This window comes from Euwallacea fornicatus, chromosome 12 (genome assembly GCF_040115645.1).
Source record: "Euwallacea fornicatus isolate EFF26 chromosome 12, ASM4011564v1, whole genome shotgun sequence".
In the NCBI taxonomy this organism is placed as follows: domain Eukaryota; kingdom Metazoa; phylum Arthropoda; class Insecta; order Coleoptera; family Curculionidae; genus Euwallacea; species Euwallacea fornicatus.
In genome coordinates, this window is record NC_089552.1 from 126,140 (window position 1) to 151,757 (window position 25,618).

Sequence of the window (25,618 nt, forward strand, 5' to 3'; positions counted from 1 at the left end):
TAGAACAATATACATATGTATATGGTTCAAGAAGTTCAATCTTTTCGTCCACAATGCTATTAAATTCGCTAGGAGGAGAATCAAAAATAAAAATTCAAACTCGCTTCAAAGTTCCCTTTGAAAATTTGTCTCCATAATTACCTATTGCGTCCTTTAATATCCTTTTGGAAACGCGGATTTCTTCTTCCTTAGAAGATATACTAACATTACCTAGAAATTTATGTTACTTAATGGATAATGACCGTGCACAAAATCGTCTTGGATTGTATTTCTTTTTGATATTAGAATAAAGAAATAACTCAAGGATTTTTCGATTTGGAGGAACCTCATTAGATAGATAGAAGAGTTAAGCTGGATCTGAAAAATGCAACAAATTAAACCCAAGTCGGACAATTTCAATATCCCAATAGCATGAAAACAACTAACAATAATTACTTTTCTACAAAATTATTATTGAATCTCATAATTCCTGCTTTGACAACATATCATATATATTTGAAAAGTAGTATTTGTAATCGATACAATATGGCAGTGATTTTATAAACTATGATGAGGCCTTAAATGAAGCATTTTGGTATGTGTAAGAACACAATTCAACAAATTGTTACTTAAAAAACATAAGAACAATTGTTACCTGGGTACAAGAGAAAAAGAAATATTTATATGTCTAAAATCTACATCTGAAAATTCATAAAACTCTAGAATAATATTAAAGGCTAAATTAATGAGGAGCACATCAAATCAGCCTTAAAAGTGTTTTTAATATAACCTTCACATCTTCATTCTTCAACCGCCACGGGTAACTTCCTGGTGCTTTTCGTCTCGATATTAAACAACCCAGAATTCCTCAACATAGCGGCAGCATATGGATCGCCAAAAGCAGTAGCATGCGACGTAGCTACACCACCCTTTCCCGTAGAAAATGCATTAGCTATAGCTGTAGCTGACCCTGGATAAGTTTCTTCCTGAGCTCCATTGGATCTCGTTTGAGAACGGCCTGATGGAGAACCTCCATTGATGAAGACGGGAAAGAATGCATTGTAGGCTGGAGCACCATCTGTAGTTAGATGAAGATTATTGTTTGTTTCTTGATTTATTTAATGAAAAACATACTCTTTCCACTTCCCAAGAAAGGCCAGGAGGCCGGTAGTGAAGTGTCATCTTGTTCTTCTTCTGGCTGAGCAGGTGCTGAGGTAGTGGCAGTAGGTCTTCTGGCTCTGCCTATTTTAACTTTCCTTACTCCCGAAGGGGCTAAAAATACAATGTATCTCGGAATTTAGCAAATACTGTTGTGCGTACCCTTTGTAGTGGTTATAATTGGTGCTTTAGTAGTAGGAGCAATTGCAGCTTCAGTGGTGATTTCCTCGATAGAAAACAATGTTTCCTGTTCACTGCCTTTCGAACTATTTGGTTCAGAAAACTCAGAAAAAATACTTTCAGGCTCGGTTTCATTGATTGTATCAGGTTCAGAAATTGAAGGAAGGAATTGCTGTCTTTCTGTGGTTTGAGCTGAAAATTGCTCTTGCGAAGCCTGCAAAACAACTAATATGCACAAAATGATAAAAGATGCATCAAAAGTAATTTGTACCTCGTTGTACTGATTAGGAACTGCAGGAACAATAGCTCGGGAAGGTACAAATGTAGGTCCTGAGAAGGAATTTGTCGCTACAGTATCTCCTACCACCATTGCAGTCATTTGGCCGGGAGTAATATATTCTAGGGTGGGATGTCCGTCTCTGGCAAAACGAGGATTTGCGTAGAAACTGCCACCCACCATATAGGATTTTGGATAATAATAACTAGATCCTAAAGTAATGAAAAGTTTTGAAAGAATGTAACTGTATTATTTCAGGCCTGATAAGATTAATAACTCCTTTTTCAATTTTCAACGGAAACGGTGCCTGCACCAAAATATTACGAAACGTAAAAATGAAAATTGAAGAAGTAAATTCCCATAAAACCCATCCCCCTTACTTGACTTCGGAACAGCATCTCCAAGAGACACCAACACCAAGAAACACAACGCCTCTGTCACCCTTAACTTTAAACTGAACATGTTTCTGTTTAATTTATTTGTATGTTTTAACTTTATATATATATATACTCTATTACTACTAACTACTAGTTAACAAGCTACAACAATTTTAAACATAGGGCCGTTTGGCAGGCAAATATATATTTCGCAATCCCATTTCTCCCACCATCAATTTTTAGAATCATATACCGTCCATCCATCCATCCACCCACCTGGCAAAAATTACCAATGCCAAACACGTTCAGATTTATAACGAGTGTTTGAGCAGCGATGGTCATTGCGAAATTAAAATTCTTGTTCTTTTTTATAACTAGAAGATAAACTATAGGAGGAGGCAAAATGTAATATATGAAGATGTTTAATGTAGATTGGGCAGTAATTAAGATTTTATAAAGATAATCATTCACTGAAAGCGTTGAAAGCATTAGCGATATTTTTCTCTATTTATGAATTCATACGTTTGAAGAGAGGCTCCTCTAAGTCTACCTGAAACGACTACAAAATGGACACAATGTAAGTTTCTGAACAGGTGTGCTATTAAAGGCACATTCCATTCTAACCAGGATTCTTCAAAAATTCAAAAAGTGCAAAAATGATGCACACGACGTTGAACATGAATAAAGCATAAGCTGCTGCTCCTTCTTAGAACTGTCAGATCCGTACCTGAACAAATTCAAGCAAAAAATACAAATGTATCATTACTCAGATTTGAGAGGAAAGAAATCACCGATATTATCGTCGAACTTATTTGAGAAACTCTTTGTAAGAATTGGGTTAAAAAACAAATCTTTTATTGATTTAAAAATTTCCGCGCAAATTTTAATTGCTCCATTTCTGTTTCGTCTGAAGAATCCACAAGTTGTAAATATCAGACAAACAGGCGTCTGAAAATCATATATCAATTTATCGACCAGAAGGAATCAATGCAAAATCTTAAATATTATTCGGACATAAACCATAAGCGTGTTCTGTGTTTTTAGTAAATTTGGAAACTAAAAATGAAGAATGAGCTTCAACGTTTAATTGCCGATAAAGTGCCGTTCGATCATAGAAAATTAGAAAGAATTAGGGAAATGTTACAAAAATTTTATTTTCGAAATACAGGATTTCTGTTCCTGTTACATAATTAGGCTCACTAAACATACAGGAGGATACTTTTTTCGTCGAATATTAGTTTTGTCACCCTTCATATGAACTTCAAAAAGGAAAATGCTCCTAGAAGTTCACTCGTGCTTTCATCGGTCATTGCATCAGACTTTCTTCTAAATTAGTTTTTCGTACTTCAATACAATGGACGGATAAGTGATACTTATCTGTGAATATAAATTGTTCACACGGTACTTACAACAAAAGAAAAGACGTCAAGACCGTATCGATATTAACTGGAAGGCATATTTTTAGACCATGTCATAAGGAAATGCAAATAAGAGTTAAGATCTAAAGGAATGGGGTGAGAAAATTGTCAAAATGTGCGATCGAAACAAAATTATGCCTAATAATTCCCCTTAATTTTTCAAAATTAGTAATTTTGTAATTTAGTTTTTCTAGGTACGCAGATACTCTTGTGTAGTTTCTAAGATTAATTCAGGAAATTGTCATATTTATTGGAAAATTCAGGAACGTTTAAGCCTTTTTTTCTGCTTTCCAAAAAAGGAATATTATTGTTCTAGTGAGATATAATATCAAAATTCTCAGAAACATTGATACAAATGAGTATAGCGTGTTAGTTTGACTTGTTCCACTGATAAAACAAGTTGTTCATTATAAGTAATTTTCGATATTGTAATCTACAGTGCAAATGTCAAAAATGACTTCTTTATGATATTTTATTGTATTTATAGTTTTCTTCGTAATGTAAACATTAAATAAATTACTAAGTTTGTATATACAGTTATCTCATTGCCAAAACTGCAAATTTTTGGAAAGGTCCAAGGACTTTCCTCAAGGATCTCAGAAACCTAATGCGTATTGGCGGAAGTAGGACGTACCTTACCATCGAAGTGGTACCTACTTGGTATGTGTCGCTAATCGGAATACATCGATAGACATTTTTATGAGATTTTATCAGATCATTTCTGAATCAAATTGTGAATGTTAAGTATATCGGTTGTTTTCTTTCATTAGCGATTTGTATTAATTTGCACTATAATTTTATTACTGCCATTTTGAATGTAATAAAAAATTCCGTATAATTATCGGATTCAGGCAATTATAACGACTGAATATTTTTCTTCCATGTGGTCTCGAGGAAAATGTTAAATCATCCATTATTATTCATGTGAGGTCACCTCAAAAATGCAAACATTCTACTATAGCGTTATAACTATTGACTTATTTGTAACGCCCATCGATGTTGCCCACACATTAAGCCTCCATTAATATGCGTTTCCCGATGTTTTCGCACTTTTTAATCTCCACATATTTACGATTATTAACTTTACTTTGTTTTGTTACACATTTTTCTGCTTTTGTGAGCAGGAATGTACGGTAGACAGCCTTGCCAACATCACCAAGTTTCGCCTTGGGAATTATCCATTAAAACGTCTCGCGAATTTAAAGAAACCGTAATAAGATAAGCGCCATTTTTTAATTTTTTTATATTAACATAAGCGCCTAATTAATAATTTACGAATTCGTGTTGCTGAGTTTGTAGTGTCGCGACAATGTCAGAATATGTTTAACTTCGGATTGGAAATCCCTGACTTCCAGACACAACTTAATGACTAATTATCATATTAGAGAAGATGAGTCACACAACTTCAAACAAATTATTTGGTATGCAAAAGGGGTACCTCCTACATGCTGAGACATTGCTAATATGGCGAGATTTTTTAATTTTCTACATGTGTCTTAAAGTACCGTAGTGCCAAAGTCATAAAGGTTCTGAGAGGTGTCAAATAAAATTGAAATCTAACAGAGTTGTACACCTATCAGTATTACTGATGAAGAATTCGTAATAAACTTAATGGCAGGTTTAACAATTCTAAAGGAGTGTCAATTTTAAACAATATTATGATAAATCTCTTTTGTTATAAGTTATAAGACAATGACGGTGCTTTTCACGTTATAAAGTATGTATTGTGTAATAATTTTATTGCTGCTGAATTAACTATAAGTTGAGTAGCATTATTGGCTTTCATGTCGGGCTCGAGGATAGTACACTATTAGTATGTTCTATCTTAGATCAATTTAAACATCTATTGATGTTTAATGCAAGTATTTGAAATAGAAGTCGTAAAAAAACGCCAAGTAAATATTTAATTGTCACTTGGAATACTTCTCAAAATGGTAAGAAGGAACCCTCTATACAAAAGCAAATACATATTTAAATGTTTGCTTATTTTTTAGATTAACTTTAATTTCAACAATAAAATACCTCAGTTCGCTTCATTTATCTGAAAATGATCTCATGTTTATTTATTTAACAATTTTAAGACTTGCGATTAAACCAACATAAGTGTATCGGCAATTGTTGGCAAAAGTCAATTTACTTTTTCGGCACTTTGTTACAGTTAGATGGCGGGTATTACTAAACAATCAACTACCGTTTAGCCATTGGTATTCAAAACCAAATGAAACCATTACAAAACCCTTCGTCTGTGCGGCGGATTGCAAAATAAGCAAACTTATTTAAAAAGTTTTAACTGTTAAGTCTTTTTGAATTTACGATTCGTGTGTTTGACGGGTCTTCTTCATCATAAATTACTTTCCATTCTCCCTTCAGTTGAGGGAAACTGAGCTTGAACAAAAACTACCAATTTCAATAAAATCAAATTTTATTTAAACAAAACCATGTTTTATGATACATTTCATCGATCTCTACGCCTTCTGAAATATAAGGAACGTGCCAGACACCGTCTTTACTCTGCGCGACAGGATTAAAAGTAGGTGGAGCTCTGTAAAAAACTAGCATTGAATACCACAAGAATTAATCCTTTAAAATGTATTTCTCAACCTAAAAAACGCCTTTCCCTCATCATTAACGGTTAGCAAGAAATATTGTCTTTGAGTCAACCATCGATTAAACAAAATTTTATACTTTGCATCTCGAAGAAGAAATTTATGGCCTCTCATTAAATCCCTCGTGCAAATGATGGTATCCTTCCCCGATCGCAGAGCACAGTATAGCAAATACGGATCATCCTGAAATATCAGTTTCATGGGAAGGGTACGACGAGGTAAGTGACACACTCATACCTGTGATATGTCTTGTGTCAGAAAAATTGAAGCATTCTCTTTAATGTAGTCCCAGTTATTTTTTGGCCACTTTTGCATGTGAACTCTCCCTAAGACTAAGACAGATTTGCCTTTTTGGACAAAATGGGAAACGACCTTAGCTAACTAAAACAATTTAATAACAATTATACTAAGACGGGATGTCAATGAAGTTTACATTTCTAGAAAGAATTTGTGGGCTTTTGCGCGCACCCTTAGAATACGCAATGTTTAATCCATCCAAAATCACGTCATATTTTTTCATGGAAGAAATAAATTTCTGAAATCGGGCCATTTCTTCGGGATTGGATTTCACGAAAATATCTTTACCAATTATTGCGTTTTTAAAGAAGATTTTTTGCACAATAGCAAACTCTTCATCTGTGAGCTGCAGATTCTCAAGTTTAACTTTGCAGTGGCTACAATGACCTGAAAATTTCACCTAGATAACTATAGATTATATCCCTTATATGATTGTTATGACTTACTATAGTTTTTTGACCCAATTTAAAGCTATCAATTAGAAAATTAACAACCTCCTCTGGACAAAGTAATTCTGTTTCCTTAAAGAACATAAAAAGCTTTTCCACACCTTTAACAATACTTTCTTGTTCTTGTTGCGTCTTTAATATTTCTAAATAAGACAAATATGCGGTACCATGGGGAAATTTTTCCTTAGACACAGCTTCTCTCAACAAACCCCAAGCTAACAATTCATTTTTGTTACGAAATGCGGCCGATGCTAAGGCACTATATGAAAGTGTTGACACATTGGTGGATATCTTTATTTCCTATATTGGACAACATTAAATTATATCTCTTATTTTATGCAATAACAAACCCGCATGATATCAAAACAATGTTTCCATTTGCTTGTTAAAGATAGGGCCAAAATAATGTTTTCGAGCGTACGAGATTCTAACACTGGGTATTTTCGTCGAACTTCATTACACAACTCTATGATTTTATGTTCATCAAATTCAAGGGATTTATTTTTGTGATTATCATATAGTAATCGGAAATACTTCCCAATTGTTGCTAAATTTGGCACAGTCTTAATAAAATTTAGATAATTCAGGTAACTCTTAGCTAAGTCCAATCTACAAGAAAAATCATCATTATTTTATAACAATTTTAGATTTGAATAAATATTCTTACAGGTTATAGTTGAGAAATATTAGCAAAATGCTGATCTATTAACTCTAGAAGCTGTAGTAAAAAATATTGAAAATAATTTTCACCCTTCCAACACCATAGTTGCTTTTTTTAAATTGAAATTTTGGAAACAATTGGATCTAAACTATTTGATGATTTGAAAATTTTGTTTGGCCTGGCTCTTTTGAAACTTCCAATTGTGATTCATTTATGTATTTCCCATGCTTTTTAAAGTCTAGCGATTTGCCTACCTGTTTAATTGAACTATCGAGGCCATAATAACCCCATCTATATTGTCTGACGTTATAGTAACATAGCCCTTTTGATCTAAAATACGTCTTCGTATGTCATCCCAGTTTTGATTTTCTCCTATCTTAGCATTTTCTAGGGCTGATACGACCATATCTTCAGGGGTTCTTCTTACTTTTGCGATAGAGTTTATATTTTTTGGAGAATTTGGTGTTTTTTGCAACGTTAGGGTGTACTTGGTTCTTAAAGTGAAGAACCAAATTTTCATATTTCGTAACAACATAGTAGGACGTTCTAAATACAGCAACTAAGAAGAATTCATAAGAGGATTTATTTTTTATATTATTTTGGGGCACAGGTATCGACGAAGATACAATGAGACCACCAAACACTTCTTATACGTTATTTAATCTCAAACATAAGGAGGCGGAAAGAGGTTATGTTTGACTTCCAATAGACATTTATGATTACAGTCAATACTGACAGCGTCAACTTAAAATTGTTTATAAACAACAATATGTTGTAAATTGTATGTGCTTCTTCTTTTCGCTACGCGTTAACGAGAAAGACATCCATATATTTGGAATTATGGAGTCTCTTGCAAAGTAATTACGAAATGATTTGGGATTTGGCGTTTTGAAATTTCGTGTTTGTCCGTTAAAAGAAATTAATTTTGGTGAAATTCAATTCTTTTAATTTTAATTAACATGAACAACCAAAAAATTTCGCAATTTAAAGCACCCATTGCCCGCAGACAGCTTCACACCGAAACAACTACCAACCCTTTAGGTATAGTTTCACCATAATTTCTAATCAACAACTTAACACACTAACACTTCCATTAAAGGTTCTCACACAAGAGGTCTCCTAAAACAAACAGCTGAGGCTCCGTCTAGGAAGGCCAATCTTGTTCAAAGAGGAAGCAGGACTGATGTAAATACCACATGCCTCAGTCAAGTTACCAGAAGTGTATCACACCTAACACCAAATGAAACTTTACTGCAACCGTATGATGTGAGTTTAGTGAGAGGTTTGGTGGAAGGAGAGAAACAGCAATCTAGTGTTCCCAAAGAATCAGATGTATTGAGCCAAGCACCACATATGCTAGCATATAATGCATATCTGCAAGCTGTATTTAAACAAGAAATTGTTAAAAGAGAGAATGTAGAGCGCCAGAGTAGTATTAATGACCAATTTTTATTTCACCTTGATAAGTTAAGTCAGTTAAAAGAACAAAAGGAAGAAATTGAAAGTAAAATTGCTGTTTTGAATGAAAAAACTGCTATTATGGAGACAATTAAAAGTGTGAAAGAAAATATTGCAGATATTAAAGACATTTTTTTAAGACACACTCCAATGGCAAACTTAGGGGAACTTTCGAAGGTTCTAGAAACTGCTTCGAAAAACGTGAGCGTAAACAACGTAAAAACTATTGAAACTCAAGAAGAATGTGATCAGTTTCAATTGACAATGAAATATTTTAATTGTAATGTTGAGAAGATTACTAACACAATTAAGGATAAGGATAAAATTAACCAGTTAGCAAATCATTTTCGAAACTTGACAGAGCTCCAACATGAGGTTGTCAAGAACATAGAAAACATATCACAAATTAAGAAAACAATTGGCCAGTTGGTGTTGAAGACATCCTCAGACATGTTTGCAAGCAAAGAGTAATATTTGGACTATAAAGACGTGATAGAAGTTATTGATTTTGCTGGGTAAAAACGAAGCAAACTACTTCAGTGAATAAATTTTTATTTGGTTCTTTTGATCTCGTTTTTGTGAGGTTCTTTATGTACAGTATTCAGTTTTTGTCTACTTTAATTTTTTTTCTGCTTGATAGGTAATTGTTTAGTTTATGTTTTACGTAAAATTCAATGAGTAAACCTTAGAAACAAGAAAAAACATACAAAAAAGTGTAACCTGTAAATTCTGAGCCTATTGGAAAAATTCACCAAGATCACTTAAAGCAAAATCAAAATAATAAAAACAACATTTTCAAATATGAGGTTTATTATAAAAAAATGTAATTCGCAATTAATACACATACATACAATTTGTATATATGTGTATTATTTGTAAACGTAAAATTCATTCATTTAATGGTCACCATCATCATCTTCATCATCATCTTGGTTGTTGATCTGGAAGTACCTTAATTCATAAGAGTCCTTTCCAGAGGCAACCACACGTAACCAATCTCGGAGATTGTTCTTCTTCAGATATTTTTTTGTAAGGTATTTGAGGTACCTGCAAAATTGTTTTCTTGAAATAATTAATTCTAATAATATATTTCTACGAATGATCACAAAGTAAAATGTCAGTTAATGATTGTTGCTGGCCAGTGTATTACACCAATTACGTTAAAAAATTGGTTAACATAGCGAGGCTCAGCTACACTATAGCAGTGCTAAACGCCACTTCCAATTACAGATTTCATTGTGTGGAGCTGGGACTGCATTAAAACATTATTATATGCCAATTTACCTTTTTGAAAAGGGAATTTCAGAGTGGAGAATCAACTTTGTGTTTTTCTCCCTTCCCAGGGTGACTGCATGCTGGCTGCCCTTTCCACCCCCAAAGTTGGCAGTTTTGCCATTGATCTTAATACGAGCTTTTAAATAGTCCTCCTGAAAAGTAATGAATGATGTTTTTTTATCATGGCAACATGAAAATGTGGTATTTTTCAAAATATATGTCACTGCCCATTATATAATACCATTTGTAATTGAAATAGCAAAAATAACAAGGTACAGCTAACTATATTGCAGTAATGAAACGCCACAAGCAATTAGGATTAAACATTGTGTGGAGCTGGTACTGCATTCTCGCTTAATTAAAGAAAATATTACATTTTCGGCTTACAAAATTGGCTACGTCCAGAATGCTGTCTTCCACAGGATGTGTACAGTCAATCACGAATTTCAACGCAACCTTCTTCTTTTTGATGCCCTTGCCTCTGATCTGCTGCTTTTTGGGGGCAGTTTTCTGGCCAGTTTTGCCTGCAGTCGGTGCTGGTTTAGTCTGGAATCAACAACAAAAGTTGTCTTTCGTCCAGACTATCAGGTGAAACATTCTGGGGGTTTTTTGTCATTAAATTCGAAGAAAGAGAAAAACCACCAATGCGATGCCATTAGAAATTGTTTTGTGTGACTTACAATTGAAAATATTCTAGAAATTAGTCGAGATGACTTTAATTTTTTAAGAAATTTTTAAGAGATACTTACAACCGCCATGTCACTACCGCGTTTCGGAATAGAAGAATGACAAAAAAGAGAAAATGAAGAAAGAATTTTGATGCGTCAATGTCAATTTTGTCATTGTCAAATAATGAAGATTTCAATTGCAAAGTCTTGTGCATAGAGTAGTTAGAACATTTTCAGAATAAAGCAGATTGTCTATAGTACTGAAATTAATGGTGTAAGGCAGTTTTATATTTATTTACAAAATAGTATTAATCGTCTATTAAGCTAATATAGAAGTTCAAAATTTGAGCATTTCACTGAGAAATGGTAAAAAAAAATCACTTAATGTATATAATATATGCGTTTCTAAACGAATTTTATTAATATTTAAAATGATTTAAATTTGAAATTTGCATCGCTTATGTAAAAATAAGTACAATGTAAATTTGTAAATTTATAATAAGCAAAATGAAGAATACATTTGATTTTAGTGGGTGAAATATTTAAAAACAGAAGTAGGTTATACATAATAAAACACTAAACACTACTATAAATGAAACATTGGACAGATATACCGTTTATTACATGAAGTACTTTATTCTGGGTTCTGTTGACTATTTGTTCGGCTGTTACTTGTCAGTCTAACGGCAACGGAAGCGAATAATTATTATTGGTTGAAAGTTTCCATCATATCATGTGTAATAAATGTTTTATGGGCCACCGTGTACCGTCTGTGCGTATCGTCCCTCCCTCTTCGCGCAAAACATCGACCGGCATCGGTGGCGCCTCTGCCGCACATTGCGCCAACTACGTGGCGGCACAGTCTGGGAGATGAGGATCGACTCTTTCCCTTCCGCGACGTTTCATCGCTTTTCGCCCTGAATCGCGGTTTGTTTATTGAAAAATTGAGTAAAAAGTGAACAATTTAATGCGGAAAAACGTTGGAGTCATGTCTGTGGTGCGGGTGCTGTGCGTCTTAGTGTTTGGATACTGTGTGGTCTCCAGCCAGAGCCAAGAATTCAGCATAGGTATGTGGATTTTTCACCTGTACTCTTTGCCGATAAAATACAATATCTAGATAAATAAATACTTGTGGTCCAATGTGTTTTTAATCCTAAACAAACCGGAATCGTTTTTTTTTAATACTCTAACACTAGTGCATCTTTTAATATTAGTACCTATAAAAGTTTTCACACCTGATAAGATATTTTGTCATTTTCTTTAGTAACCCACAACCCACTTCAATAACATTGTTCAGCTAATGGCGTTTGGAGAATCGGCTCGTTTATCTATTTGTCTTCTCAACTCAAGCTCATGTTAAATTAATCGCCGTTTTTCCACAGTCTTCTTGAAATTTAAAAATTTTGGTTCCATTTTGATGGTCCTCTTTGACCCATGAGCTTTCTCAAGGATTTCTGAGAAATCCGGTTAATCCGGAAATAGGGATCCTAATAATTTTCAAAGATTCTTGATTGTTCTGAATAATTGCAGTCATTTGCACAGCTATTTCGTTTCGTGAAACACTCTTTCAAGTCTTTTTTTTATATTTTGATATGTAAATATATTCTGTTTCTACAAATATTGAAATAGAAATCTCCACAATTTTACTACAACATAGAAAACAAAATTTTTCGTTTTCTCTCACAAAACGTAACGCTGACCCCTACGACATACAAGAAATAGATAATAAGCAATATATGTATCTATGTAAAGAAAAAATAAAATTCTATAGTGAAGAAGAATATGTTTAATAAACAAATGTCAAACTTATACCTTGCTTGGAGATGTCCGCAGCTTCATTTGACAATTAGGCAGGATCATTTTTGTATTTATCACCAGAGAGATATGAGATGAACTAACATGTCATAAAATGAGAATAGAGTCTGATGATTCAGATATTTTTTCCCTGTTTACTGTACTTAAACGATTTCTCTCGGAAAAAGTGCAATCAATATTCAATTGATTTCTGGCGCATGAAATATTTTTAGTACTATTTATAACGATAACGTTGATTCTGCTCTAATATATGTCGGAAAGGTTTTATAGTGAACTAGCCACGAAATTCTACAAATTAAATATTCCAGCAAAGGCCCATCTTTATCATAGCATTTAACATGGTATAAGTTGCCATGACAAATTCACATACTTGAAACTATATACATTATAACATCTTTATAAAAGAACTTGGTGAATCACTTCATTACAATGGTTTATACTGTTGTATACTTAATGTCACCGCAATAATGCATTTGCCATTCCAGTTGCTATTTGTACGGTTAACTTATAATTCCAGGAGTCTCAATCCCGTACATTAATTATATGGAAGACTGGACAGTTTTATTTGTGGTTAATCAATCAAAGGTGAAAACGGTGAAAAACAACAAATAACACATTAATTTATTAAATACACATATACCGATCTGAAATATGTTATGCAATAAGAATCATTAAGTGAAACATGTAGATTTTACTTGAGTTAACCTTTTCGTTTGCATACCTCTGTAAATATACGTTCTTATATTATATACTACGATTAAACACATTAAAAGATTAATGTTGAGTTTTATTGGCATTCTCATTATCAGGATGGTGATTTCTTATATGGTATATTTCAAGAAATAAAATATTAACAATCAAAACCCATATCAAGACGTGTACAACTTTAGCATACTATTGTCGGGCAAAGCGATTTCCAATTGCGCCTTTACCCGACTCATTAGTTAAATGGATTTCCAAATTAACTCTCGTTAATTTCCGGCTTGAGCCCCCAGAATTTATAAATTCATTTAGAGCACGTTCCGCCAATGTGCAACCCTTCCATGCAAAACGAACAGTGAATTGTTTTATTGATTTAGTCAGGCTCGCATTCGTCGCAAAATACGTGATTTGAAAATCATCGGCACAAAAATGGTCCCATTTATATGAGCAAATAAAGGTCAGACCAAGTGCTACACGTGAGGTGGCACATTACCTATCTACTACAAAGAAAATGTATGGCAGTATGAAATCATCCCACGTCTTCCTCCGACATAAACGAGACAATTTCTCAGGCAGAAAGGCAGCTCGAATCCCCGGGGACAATTTCTCCATATTTAAAGACAAATAGCTCAGTCAGGGTGAGTTTCCCAATGGAGAATTGCCACTATAATGTAAAAGTGGAGATGCTGAAAGTGTTTTCGCCTTAGGGTCACAAATTACACACAGTATGTAGCGGGGTGAAATGTTGTGGGGGTTTGATCAATTTACTACAACCTTGGGGGTATTATAAAAAGCTCGTGAAACAATTTTTTTTAGCCCAGTTTTCAATTTGATAGGATTACACCCTTTTGAGATCTATTCCTGGAAAGGCATTAAATACATACTCAGGTAGATTGGCCTGACTACATCAAACTCAAACGTGTGTACTAAATATCGTTTACCCAAACCCATGAATTGTTTGTTAATCCTGTAGAGAAAATGTTTGGTCTAATGCCCACTCTAATGCCATTCAAAATAAACTACTCAATTCCTTTAAAGCCTAATCGATCGGGATGAAATCCTATAGCAGTGAAATAATAAACCGTACTTAATCCACTTTAATTAGGCAGTTAGCATGAAGTTCCCAACCCATTAAACTTCATGTTACAATGCTAAATGTTTGTAAAATCATTTTGGACCGAAAGAGAGTTTTCATTGCTATGCCTTTGGGGGCGACCCAAAAGCTTAAAAAGTGGTTTCCTTAAGTAAACTTTCCTGTTTCCAAAGGTGAGGGTAGAAATGTTCAGGAAAGGATGGAGGATCTCAGGCTTTCCTAATCGAGAGGCTCTCGATAGAGATAAATTACATATGAGGTGTATGGAGAAGTGATCAAAATGGCAAAAGAAGTAGCAGATTCAATCAAACTGGGATTACGTGGTTTATTATTCCAAGCTTTTTTGGGGGCGATTTGGGTCTAGCCCTTTTTATAGAAAAGTAATAAATTTCCAACTTCAACGACATAAAGTTTGAATTTCGACGTGATCAATTTCCAGTATTTGATTTTGGTGTATGCGTAAAATTTCACTAGAAAGTATCCACTTCTTACTTGGCAACTATATGTTTTTTTGTATAAGAAAAACCAACTTAAGTGAAGAAAATTCGAATGAATTCCCAGAAATGCATTAAAACGTTTCGCCGAAACAAACCTTTCCTTCTTTTTATCCTGGAATCGATCCCTGTGGAGCCGCTCAACCAGTCCAGCCTTGAAGAAGCCGTAAAGTATCAATTTTTATGACTCTCGAAAGAAAGGTTCCCCACATAGAACGATAAATATGCTCAAAAATTCGATGGTTGTTCTTTTCTATGCTTTAAAAGAAAATCTTCGCATATTCAACCGAATGGTTCGCAAGTTGGATAAAAACAAGATGAAATATGTTCGAATTCTATGTTTGTTTGAAAGGAAATTAAATTAAAGGAAAAAGTTTATGTAATTTCTATCATAACTTGGACCGAAATTTGAGAATGTGATTTGTTCCCGAGGATCGCAAATAAGTGGGTAATGTCAATAGTGATATCTTATGTAATTAGCGCAATTGGTAGGATTTTGTAGGAGTATAATTCACTCTGAGGGTTTCAGCGAGGTTTTGAAATTTTCTAAAAAAGATCGAAAATTATATATAATTTATTATAAATATATTCGTGTTTTATTGCGTCTAAGTAGACATAGTATATTATGTGTATTATACAAGAAAACCAACTATGTTATTATATTTTAAATTAGAAGTTTCGTGTGTTCTACCTTTGGGCGTTTATTGTTCATGTTTTGTACCCACAATGATACCAGTTTAGGTAGTCGAGATAAATCAACTTTTCAATTAGAATTTAATTAACTAGTCATGTATCAATCAAAATATAAATTAAATATCGTTTTCTAGTTCAATGCAGAAGTATATCCATAGGTCAAAAAAATTAATTATTACACATTTTTTTAAGTTGTCTATAGACCTTTAGCATTTATGTAGAGTTTCAAATGTTAAATAAATTTATCAGAGTGATGTTCATGTCTATGATTCATTAATTAAGATATGATTCCTGTTGTGTGCGAATGTTCGTGTAGAATCTGGTTAAGGTTGTTTGTGCGATTAACTTGCACCATATTCAGATTGTATTTTTTTTTTTTAGGTAGTTACAATATTTTCGTTTTAGTAAAGTAAATGAATAGCTATGTGCTATGAGAGAGGCTTCGGGAGATTGGTTTTTATCATCACGCTATTTTCCAAAAATTGATGATTCAAATCAATATTTAATTCTTCCTTCAACAATTCGACACGTGTTGTCCATTATGCGTGAGAACTTTGATTCTAACGAATTCCAATTTAGATTTATGTCATTTGTTCCCGAAAGCGGAAACACAAGGTTTGAACTCTTTTGTCTGAAAGGTCGATTTATGACTGTCAGTGGGGAATTGTATTAAAAAGCTCCGCAAAATGTATTAATCGATAAACCGATATGAGGATATTCTTACGTAAATATTTTACAATCGGTACCTAGTATCAATCCGTGCAATAACATATGACATTGCCGCAGGATGTGTTACACCATATTCGCAGATGTTGGAACGCATTGAGCGCTTGCTTTACAAGAAATTTCATTTTATTGGTCAGTTTGATGAGTTTAGCATCGTGTGCATAGGTTAGAGGGATTTTTATATATGTCGCAAATAACCATCAAAATCACTATGGTTTTGATAACAATAAATGTAGAATATATTGGTAGTAAAAAAATTTAGATTCAGAGAAAAATCTTGTTCGTGGTGTACTATACCAAGTTTTTTTTAATGTTACATTTTTCTCAATTCCGAACTGGCATATCGTTTATGCGCCTTCTCGTGATACGAAGGGCAGTTCCGGATATTTAGGGGCGATTTCCTCTTATCGTTTACTATCACATCAACATGTAAATACGTATTGCAACGCACCTCTTTGATGACTTAATCTAAATGAAAACCTGTTCACTCTATAAAACCTGATGTGATTTAATTTAAGTGTTCACTGTTGTGGATTGTTCACGAACTGAAATGTGCATTGCGGAACATTTACAACTTAAGAAATTTGCAACAAAAATGTTGCGCAATCAAACGTGAAAAATAAACATTTAGGGCATTTCCATTAGACATTTGCTTTAACTACCAGAGATGCGAATAGATAACCCCGTGCTAAATCGAGCGCGCTAATCCTTAGTGTATACCTAAAATAATAACCTTAATGATGTTTAAGATTCGATTCTCCCTCACCCGGGATTTTGAGATAAAGTTAGTGCTAGGGATTGCGGTAATAGGCTCCATTTCGTTGCCCTTGTATTTCCGTATTTTGCACAAGGGTAAGTATATTGTTGGGCCTGTAGAATGAAGGATTAATTCGGTTAGAGGAGGTACTATTCAGGAGAACGATGGGAAAGGCGAGGGAAAATTATTAGGGATAATAACAAGGCTCGGTTTTCTAGGGATAAAACAATTCCTTAACTTCCCATCTTCGAATCGAATCCGAGTTGATTTAAGTTCTGGACCGAGGGTCCGTATACTTCATTTTAGATCCAATTTGGTAAAATTTTTGCCCAATCGACTATCCAGGAGAGGTGTATGAACACTCTGTCTAAAAAACAGTGACGACCACAATTGAGTTGGAAATAGATAAACTATTATATAATTAAATGGATATATGAAGTATAAGAAAGAGGATTGTTTTATCGATTAGGACGTTAAATTGTACTTCCAGGTCGAACTGTAGTAAAACGCTCGAACCATTCATTATCCCTCTTAGATAAATACACCACTCTAATTTGACCCCCAAATTTTAACCGGGCAAGAGCAATTAATAACTAACTACATCAAAGGTCATTCGAAGTTCGATCAGTTTACAGACACGCAAAACCTGATCACCATATCTCTAAACTTCGGTTCATGTCACGTCCAAATGGACCAAACCGCCAGTGGTGTCATCGCGTTCGCTTAATAAGCCCGGGCGGGTTTGGCTACTTTCTAAGCTTCCTTAATTCGCTTCTTGGCCATTTTATTTGATAATTTCTAGGTTGTAACTGTGAACAAAAGCCTTAAATTTTATGAATGTTTCGGCTTAAGCCGAAACTAGCATCCAAGATGTTTTGGCTCAAATTCATGAACTTTGTCTTAGATTAGCGTTATATTGACTTCATTAAGCAAAATATAGACTGAAAATTGAGCAGGTCAACAAATGAAACGCCAGTCTTCAAAATAAAATTAAACGGTGGCTGATGTTATATTTCCTCCTTGTTTCAAACAGCAACTCACAACAGGGAAGCAATTAGTCATATCTGGGTTGATATCATATTTTTAACAGAACAATGGCAAATTATTTGGTTGCCAATAAATAGAATAACCTACTACCAGATCAAAATATAATTCCATCACAATGAAATTTATGATTTCACTGATCATTTTGCGTTGAGCGACTTTAACGATGCAGACCCAATTTCAATCAATCTCAATTTCTAATAATTATCAAACACACGTGGGCGTTAAATGGAGGCAACATTCGTAAAAAATGTCGGACTAAAGACTGATTTCAGAGTCGTTTAGTCATCCATTTCTATATTCGAGAATTTAATTACAGTATCGAAAGGGCCCCCATTAGGACGTTATCGCTGATCCCATTGTCCGATGCCAAGGATAAAATGAGTGATAAACGGGAAAATTTCGTTGTCAAATGGATCGAGAGAATTTCGATTTTGCAATAATTTATATTTCGCGCTTTAACAGCTAACTTTTTTTTTAAATAATCGAGATAAGAAAATGGACATTAGATTCTATAATTAAATTTAGCGAAAACCTTATACAAGGTGTTTCAAAATGGAATGTCATAAATTTAAGGGGTCATTCTATAAGTGATTTTGAGAAAAAAAGTTTATATGAACCTAGGTTCGTTTTCGTTTTCTGTCTGAAATACAGGGCGTTAAAATTTGCTATATTTTTTTGTTTTTTTTTTTTTAATAAGTCCCGACCTACATTAAATATTGTTATCAAACTGGGTGGGCGTAAGTTAGTAGTAGAAACACATCTTTTAAGAGAAAAACGAATATTTAAATGCAAGCAGTGGCGCCCCCGAGGCCATGACCCTGATTATTTTTTGTGAAAAATATGTTACATCGCTACGTTTTCAAAAAATCAAATTTTTCGTAACATCAAACGTGGTCAAACAACAAACAGATTAGTTAACATTGTATATTTTAATAACGACCAAGTTAGTTATAATAATACTTAATTTGTAGCAATTTATAAGGACCATTTAGACAAAAAAATTAAATGAGTTGCTGAAAATGTCCTTCGTTAAGAAATTGATTTTTATTTTTTGAAAAAGTAGCGGCGTAACATATTTTTCACAAAAAATAATCGGGGCCATAGCCTTGAGAGCGGCATTGCTTGCATTTAAAAATTCGTTTTCCTCTTGAAAGATATGTTTCTACACCTAACTTACACCCACCAAGTTTGATAAAAATATTTAATCCAGGTCGGGACTTATTAAAAAAAAAACTATAGCAAATTTTAATACCCTGTATTTCAGACAGCGAAAGCGAAACCGGATCCATATTCATATAAACTTTTTTTCTCAAAATCACTCGTAGAATCACCCCTTAAATTTGTGACATTCTATTCTGAAACGTCCTGCATACATACACGTCTCGATATTTGAGTAAAGCAGTCTTCCAAAAATCTTCTCCAAAACCTCTTTTGGCCGTGGTTGATCTTTTAGAGGATCAAATTTGTAACCTTAAAATGAATGAATTTAAAGATCCATTTATAAATCAAGTTTTTTGCATTTACGCAGAAGTAGGTGCGGTGAATATAAAATTGACATTTTTTCTCCTGAGAACGAAAGCTTTTTGAGCTTGAAATATCTCGCATTCGTTGGCGTAGTTAGTTTCCAAAAACGAGCATGAGTTTCGTTTGAAAAACCAACAAAGTTCCGTGAATTCTTGAAATTAAGTGGTTGTTTTGGAAATCTAGACATCTCAAACTTTAAAAGATCAAAGTTGCCGAAAGGACGAATTTGAATGGTTTTAGAAGTATACCTAATCTCATGCTGTCAAAGCATATTTCAGCAGAAATAGTTGAAATTGAAAGTAAACCTTTCAGGTTTACTCATTGTGATTGTCTCTTGTTTTCGTTAAACACAGCACCGTATTCCACACAAATGTTCCACATTCCATTATTCGGACTTGCGACAATAGTAAACCATTATTTATTCATACATCAATACGTGTTGATAATACTGAAACTGGAACAATGTTTTCAATGTTCGATTATACGGGCGTGGCTGGTATGTTACGCAAAGACAAGTGCTTTATAAGCAATAATCTCATTGTTAACGTAATGCTGTAATCCAGGAATAGATGAGTTTATGTGTTTGATTTTAACAAGAAATGTTTATTTGCGCACAAAATGTAACACCGTAAAAGTAAATGCTTTAATTATTTGTTGGTTGTCTTATAATGAATCATGAACAAGACTGGCCTTTAAATGAATTTTCGCGGTTCGATATTGTTGAACCAAACTGTCTGAATAACGAAAACAAAGCGCAACCATAAAACTTTAAAGAAGGAGTTCTCGCCCAATTTCCTCTAACAGATGACTAATGGTCATAATTTGTTTGCCCATCCCGTCATCGGGTGAATACTTTGTCACACAGGTGTAAATGGTACGTAGAAAAATAAATAAAAGAACACGAAATCATAGTTTTCGGTTAAATTAAAACGACCTTGACTATTGCCTATATGATCATGGAGACCGGCACCCAAACCTGCCTTCAAAGTATGAAAAAATATGCAAAGACTAAATAGTGTAGCAGCACATGCTTCATGGATAAAATGCTTAGGCATGAGATTATGAGACTTTATAAGGCCATTTCAGGGTGGTCTGCATTAATTTTACGGTTATAGCCTTCATTTCACGATGTTATGACGCAATATAATGCACTTCGTTTCGTTATTGGTCGAATAATTGGTAGGCATTTACGATTTGTTCATTTTGTAGTAATTTTTGGTTTATCGAGTAAAATTATTCTCTTATATACATAATAAATTTTAAATGCCCACTTTCCAACGCAACGGTAAGTTGTCTACATAAATTTCGCAAATCTGGGTCATAATGGCAGTATTGCTGCTATCGAATTTTGTTTGTCTCGGTTTCGAGTGGTTTCCACGAGCTTGCAATGACACAATTATGCAGGGTGTCTGAATGTAATACGTACACACGTACTTATACTTTTTATACTCCAATTAAACAACCAACTAATTAGTTAAATTTTAGACGTGTATTGTTGGAAACTCCGATGTCCAGTCGAAATTTTGTCGAGGTGCAAACTAAATTTCTCTCTCACCAATGTGTTTCTTTCATAAACTTGCCGGTTACTTCTTATTGGAAGCCTCAATGGCTTACTATTTCCAGAGAGCCATTACGTCAGACGACAACAATAGCTGAGAAAGTTTCTCGGTCTTCTTGCCCAATCCTCTAAACAATAAATAATCTGTACTATCCAGGAGGAGCCTTATAAATTAATCTTCGTAAAAACGACGGTTGTCGGGATTGTCTCTCCAGGAGTTCCTGTCTTTGTTGTCTTTATTCCAGCGGGGATAAGAACAAGACATTGCCAAATCTTTTTGTCATATTATTATGTGCGTAACAATTTTGCGAAATTAAATATAAGAAAAATAAAGTCGAGTTTAGTCGAGTAAATCTTTTGTAGAAGTGATCCTTGAACGTCTCTCGATATTTCCCTTCACAAGGCATAAACAATCGACGCAGTTTTCCCGTGGAAAATGATGATTCGTTTTCAACAAATATTAACAATAAGTTTATTTTTCTAAGATGCGGCTGCGGATTTATATACAAAAAGTGGAGATTTTTCTATATTTGAGTTCACTACACTCCTTTGGTAAATCCGAGCAAGAACCTGTTTAAACTGAAAGGAAAAGGGAGGTCGGAAACTAAAAGCGGATCTTTTGTCAAAGGAAATATGCACCTATGTACAATCGGATTAAAGTCTAAAGAAGCCAGAAATGACGGATGATGTATGGGGTGTCTGCTTTGGTGTGAAAGCTTGGCAGAGATTAACCAGGACGTTTTGAACATACGGACATATGAAATGCATGGCAAAAGTCCTTAAGATAAGAGGTGGGAATTTTCGTTGGGTTTCAGGAAACGTTACCTTGGAGAACGGAGTGCGGACATAGATGCTGTTTATAATCTGTGTATATTTGAACAGTAGTTGAAACAGTTTTTAAAACAGACCTAGGTATTCTGCAGTTGAAATGGAAGTCACTCTGCAGCCACACATTTACAAATCTTGAAGGTATAGAAATCTAAATATGTCGGAATTCCATTAAATAAGATCGACGACCCTTGATGGGTGGGCCCTGTGGACGTGACATGCTCCCGAAGTTCACAAGATATTGAGTTTCAGTTTTGCGTGTTGATAATCATATTGGATAAGTTTAGATGGCTTTCGATACAGCTAGCCACTAATTGCTTTTGAGTTAACTTGGAAGATAGATTAGCTTCTGTTATTGTTCTTAGTAATAATAACGAGAACCCTAACAGTCTGTTAGAGTTACAAACGAGAAAATGTTCAAATTCATTCTGTTTTGTGCTAATAGTCAAACTATGAAGTTTTTTAAACAATACGTGTGTCATTTGCTTTCAGCCTACATGCGAATTCTCGGTTTATGTATTTTTAATTTCCTTCTGTACAGCCAGCAATGGCCACAATTCTCAATTGAATGAAGCCTACATGTGGCACATTACAAAGGGTTTGAAACCACCTCCCGAAATAGCAGCAGCTTCGAAACTGATTTCCAAAAGGGTCATGCTCGTGTAACTAGAATTTCAATTTTCCCGCAGGGCTTTTGTCCATTTTCCGGTCCATTTCGCCTCTATTATTTTCACAGCTATATTGTTTTACGAGTGGTGCTAATTTAGAGAAAAAAAAACCAATTTATGATAAACCCACAAAAAGGCGATTTAACGACAACACATCGGAATTAATGCTCGGATTAAGGTCTCTGCTAGAAATTTCCGTACGAAAACTATCGGAAATACGAGTAAAGCTAAGTGAAACGGGGAAATTTGAAAGGCAAAAGGTTGCGCCCAATTTCATCTAGCAGATGACTAATTGCCGCAGTTTGTTTGTCCGCGTCATCGGGTGTCTGATGGCAATTTGTAATTTCATTTCAAAAGGCGGAGAATCCAGAAAAAGTTCGCACAAGCGTAAACAAGAGTTTAATTTAAATTTTATTTTGTCATTTGACATCCGTATTTCTCCATTCCTCACTGCCATACAATGGAGGTCGGTCCACATATGGTGACGTGATAAGTGATTGAATTTGTCGACTTTTATTAAAAATTCATTCAGATTCATCGAATGAACTGAGCCTAGGGCGACCGAGAAATTTATATAGTGAGTGACATTAATCTTCGAACAACACAAAGTGTGTTTTTCAAAGACCCATGTCTCGATCATTTTTTGATGTATTGTGTCATTTTAGTTCTTAAATTAGAAAGACAATGTCAAAGTCTGAATCCTCGAAATTTGAGCAAAATCACTTTTTTGGATTCGTATTTATTGAAGAATATGTGAAATTGCAGCACAACGATACGTTACATTGATCCGTAAATATGCAGATAATGTTAGAATTTGCACGTGAGCCATGGAAACCTACTATGTGTTATGACTTGTTTCTGCTGATACGACTAGAAAGATTTAGCTAGGAATCGTCATAGTTTTTATCGAGATTCGGAAAGGTTTTAATATATGTATATAAGGTCCGTGTGGTTGGAAGGTGGAAAAAAAAACGATACAAGTTCTCGAAGCACTTTTTTATTTCCCGTAACTTAAAACGAAATCCCTGATAGAACCCGGATTCAACACCCCGAACACATACCCTCTTCGTGAGAGAGCCCACAGGATGAAAGGGCCGTCCATCCTTTTCCTCACGGAACCTTACCAAACTCTTAAACATTTTTCTCACCTGCACCAAAGGAACTTATAAACAACCCTCTCTTCCCACGCCAATCTTGGAAAGAATTTGGGACCAAAAGCCTGCACCAATTTCCGATAATGCCGATTAATGATCTTAACACAAACAAGAAATGCGAGGGGATTCGTAACAGCCTTTTATCGTTTTCTCGCACTGGTCTTAGGAGGAATTTAGAGCCAAAACCCCGTGACATTTTCAAATAATCGATTAATAGTCTTAACATAGACAGGAAATGCTCACATTTATGTAAGTTCAGTAATGTCGCGTAAAAGCCAACGTACCTACCCCCCTTGCAGTGTGTAGACTCGTAATTTCGAATCACGATGAAGGTTTATCGGGTTAGCAAATAGCAAAATTATTAAATGTAAAACGAACCACCATTTATGCAATCATGCGTCGCTTCAAAACGAAAAATCGCATACAATCAATTCCTCGAGAAGGGTTAACCGAAAAAGTTGACTGAAGCGAAAAAACGTTGGATTAAGAGGGAACTAGAAAAAAATCCAAAAATGAGTGCACCCAAATCAGCTACAGAGTTATCGCAGAGGAAAGGAGTGATAATTTCAGGTGTGACTGCTGGTAGGGCGATAAAAGAGATGGGGGTACTTTTCGCGTACTGCTCGACGGACACTCGACATTAGTGCAGTGAGCAATGAAAATAGGGCTAAATTTTGCAATAAAACCTCAGTTTGAGCCAGAAACTTTTTGGCGTGATGCGATTTTTACTGATGAGTCCAAGTTTAACCCGTTTGGATGTGATGGGAAAGTAAAAGTATGGCGCAAACCTAATACAGCGCTAGACAGCAAAAACTTGACCGCATCAATAAAACATGGTGGTGGTAACATTAAGGTCTGGGGATCTTTTGCAGCGAGTGGCGTAGGTGCATTGCACTTTATTACAGGGAATATGGATGCTGCAATGTGCATTGATATTTTGAAAAAGAATCTACGGCCCAGTGCAGAAAAATTAATGATCTTGGAGAGATTTCGGTTCTTCCAAGATAATGATCCCAAGCATAAAGCTTACCGTACGCGAGAATGGCTCTCATAAAACTGCCCAAAAGTGATCGAAACGCCACCCCAGTTCACATACCTTAATCCCATTGAGCACCTGTGGGAATATTTGGGCACGAAAGTTCGTGAGAAGCCGGTGTCAAACTTGAAAGAACTGCAAGAGAGTCCGAAAAAGGAATGGGAAGAAACACCACTTGATTATTTGGAAAAGTTAGTTTCTTCTACGCCACGAAGATTGAGAGCAGACATAGACGCTGAAGGTGGTCACACCAAGTGCTAAATAAACCATTACTAAACATCCAAAAGGATATTTTCCGCTATTTCGGGAGTGTTCAAGTAACATGTATATTTGTATGTTTTCAGTTCTTGTTAACCAGGACTGTTTTTAAGTTATTCACTCCGGGTTTTTATGTTATATTTATGTTAATAAGATTCTTAATGTTAATAAAAAAATAATATATCCATAGTAAATATTCCTTTTCTTTTCTTTCCCTGTGTATATTTACTACAAACGTTAGTGTTCAAAGATTAATGTTACTCACTGTATGAGAATTTCATGCATGTGTCAAATTTGATGTTTCAACAAGTGTATCTTATTTTTACATTGAGAATTGGAATTACAGTAAAAATTTGTTCAACTGCAATTATCAATTCCACCTGCCTCTGACACCAAAAGTGTATGAAGACGAGTTCTCAATCGAAAACCTTAGAGGGAATTTGTCTCATAGATCTACGAGGA

General features: G+C 34.6%; 5 protein-coding genes across 6 annotated transcripts in view; 2 read left to right on the forward strand and 3 right to left on the reverse strand.

The window, feature by feature from the left end:
* Positions 1-431: 431 nt before the first annotated feature.
* Positions 432-2,145, reverse strand: LOC136342376 (uncharacterized). Its single transcript, XM_066288114.1, has 5 exons — positions 1,975-2,145; positions 1,589-1,806; positions 1,300-1,531; positions 1,114-1,251; positions 432-1,057 (listed from the first exon to the last, which is right to left on the reverse strand). The coding sequence occupies exons 1-5, from the start codon at positions 2,054-2,056 to the stop codon at positions 780-782; spliced, it is 948 nt and encodes a 315-aa protein (XP_066144211.1). The 5' UTR covers positions 2,057-2,145; the 3' UTR covers positions 432-779.
* Positions 2,146-5,793: 3,648 nt separating this feature from the next.
* On the reverse strand, positions 5,794-8,085 carry mldr (mitochondrial ribonuclease P catalytic subunit). The gene is made up of 7 exons (XM_066288444.1): positions 7,657-8,085; positions 7,092-7,350; positions 6,739-7,041; positions 6,429-6,692; positions 6,233-6,376; positions 5,991-6,178; positions 5,794-5,931 (listed from the first exon to the last, which is right to left on the reverse strand). The coding sequence occupies exons 1-7, from the start codon at positions 7,935-7,937 to the stop codon at positions 5,805-5,807; spliced, it is 1,566 nt and encodes a 521-aa protein (XP_066144541.1). The 5' UTR covers positions 7,938-8,085; the 3' UTR covers positions 5,794-5,804.
* A 139-nt stretch (positions 8,086-8,224) lies between these two features.
* LOC136342540 (uncharacterized) lies at positions 8,225-10,287 on the forward strand. The gene is made up of 2 exons (XM_066288448.1): positions 8,225-8,443; positions 8,502-10,287. Exons 1-2 carry the CDS (start codon positions 8,362-8,364, stop codon positions 9,329-9,331), a joined length of 912 nt encoding a protein of 303 aa, XP_066144545.1. The 5' UTR covers positions 8,225-8,361; the 3' UTR covers positions 9,332-10,287.
* On the reverse strand, positions 9,653-10,992 carry LOC136342542 (large ribosomal subunit protein eL22-like). The gene is made up of 4 exons (XM_066288451.1): positions 10,885-10,992; positions 10,523-10,681; positions 10,145-10,287; positions 9,653-9,907 (listed from the first exon to the last, which is right to left on the reverse strand). The coding sequence occupies exons 1-4, from the start codon at positions 10,891-10,893 to the stop codon at positions 9,757-9,759; spliced, it is 462 nt and encodes a 153-aa protein (XP_066144548.1). The 5' UTR covers positions 10,894-10,992; the 3' UTR covers positions 9,653-9,756.
* A 645-nt stretch (positions 10,993-11,637) lies between these two features.
* Cals (calsyntenin-1) overlaps positions 11,638-25,618 on the forward strand; it is a 59,318-nt gene continuing 45,337 nt past the window's right edge. Inside the window, exon 1 of one of the 2 annotated variants that reach the window (XM_066288437.1) lies at positions 11,638-11,870. In XM_066288437.1, the coding sequence (XP_066144534.1) occupies positions 11,771-11,870 (100 nt within the window). In that variant the 5' untranslated portion in view covers positions 11,638-11,770. The remainder of the gene's footprint in view (positions 11,871-25,618) is intronic. The other variant, XM_066288438.1, reaches the window with a different exon arrangement.

What these genes read in the sequence shown, in the direction of transcription:
- LOC136342376 (XM_066288114.1), bottom strand. Translation starts at nt 2,056, where the DNA reads ATGTTCAGTTTAAAGTTAAGGGTGACAGAGGCGTTGTGTTTCTTGGTG. An exon ending in TTCCTAATCAGTACAACGAG is followed by an intron (nt 1,532 to 1,588) that starts GTACAAATTACT and finishes GTTGTTTTGCAG; the next exon opens with GCTTCGCAAGAGCAATTTTC. An exon ending in AATTATAACCACTACAAAGG is followed by an intron (nt 1,252 to 1,299) that starts GTACGCACAACA and finishes TTGTATTTTTAG; the next exon opens with CCCCTTCGGGAGTAAGGAAA.
- mldr (XM_066288444.1), bottom strand. Translation starts at nt 7,937, where the DNA reads ATGTTGTTACGAAATATGAAAATTTGGTTCTTCACTTTAAGAACCAAG. An exon ending in ATTGTTTTGATATCATGCGG is followed by an intron (nt 7,042 to 7,091) that starts GTTTGTTATTGC and finishes TGTCCAATATAG; the next exon opens with GAAATAAAGATATCCACCAA. An exon ending in GAGGGAAAGGCGTTTTTTAG is followed by an intron (nt 5,932 to 5,990) that starts GTTGAGAAATAC and finishes AGTTTTTTACAG; the next exon opens with AGCTCCACCTACTTTTAATC.
- LOC136342540 (XM_066288448.1), top strand. Translation starts at nt 8,362, where the DNA reads ATGAACAACCAAAAAATTTCGCAATTTAAAGCACCCATTGCCCGCAGA. An exon ending in AACAACTACCAACCCTTTAG is followed by an intron (nt 8,444 to 8,501) that starts GTATAGTTTCAC and finishes CTTCCATTAAAG; the next exon opens with GTTCTCACACAAGAGGTCTC.
- LOC136342542 (XM_066288451.1), bottom strand. An exon ending in TTCTGGACGTAGCCAATTTT is followed by an intron (nt 10,288 to 10,522) that starts GTAAGCCGAAAA and finishes ATTACTTTTCAG; the next exon opens with GAGGACTATTTAAAAGCTCG. An exon ending in GAAATTCCCTTTTCAAAAAG is followed by an intron (nt 9,908 to 10,144) that starts GTAAATTGGCAT and finishes ACAATTTTGCAG; the next exon opens with GTACCTCAAATACCTTACAA.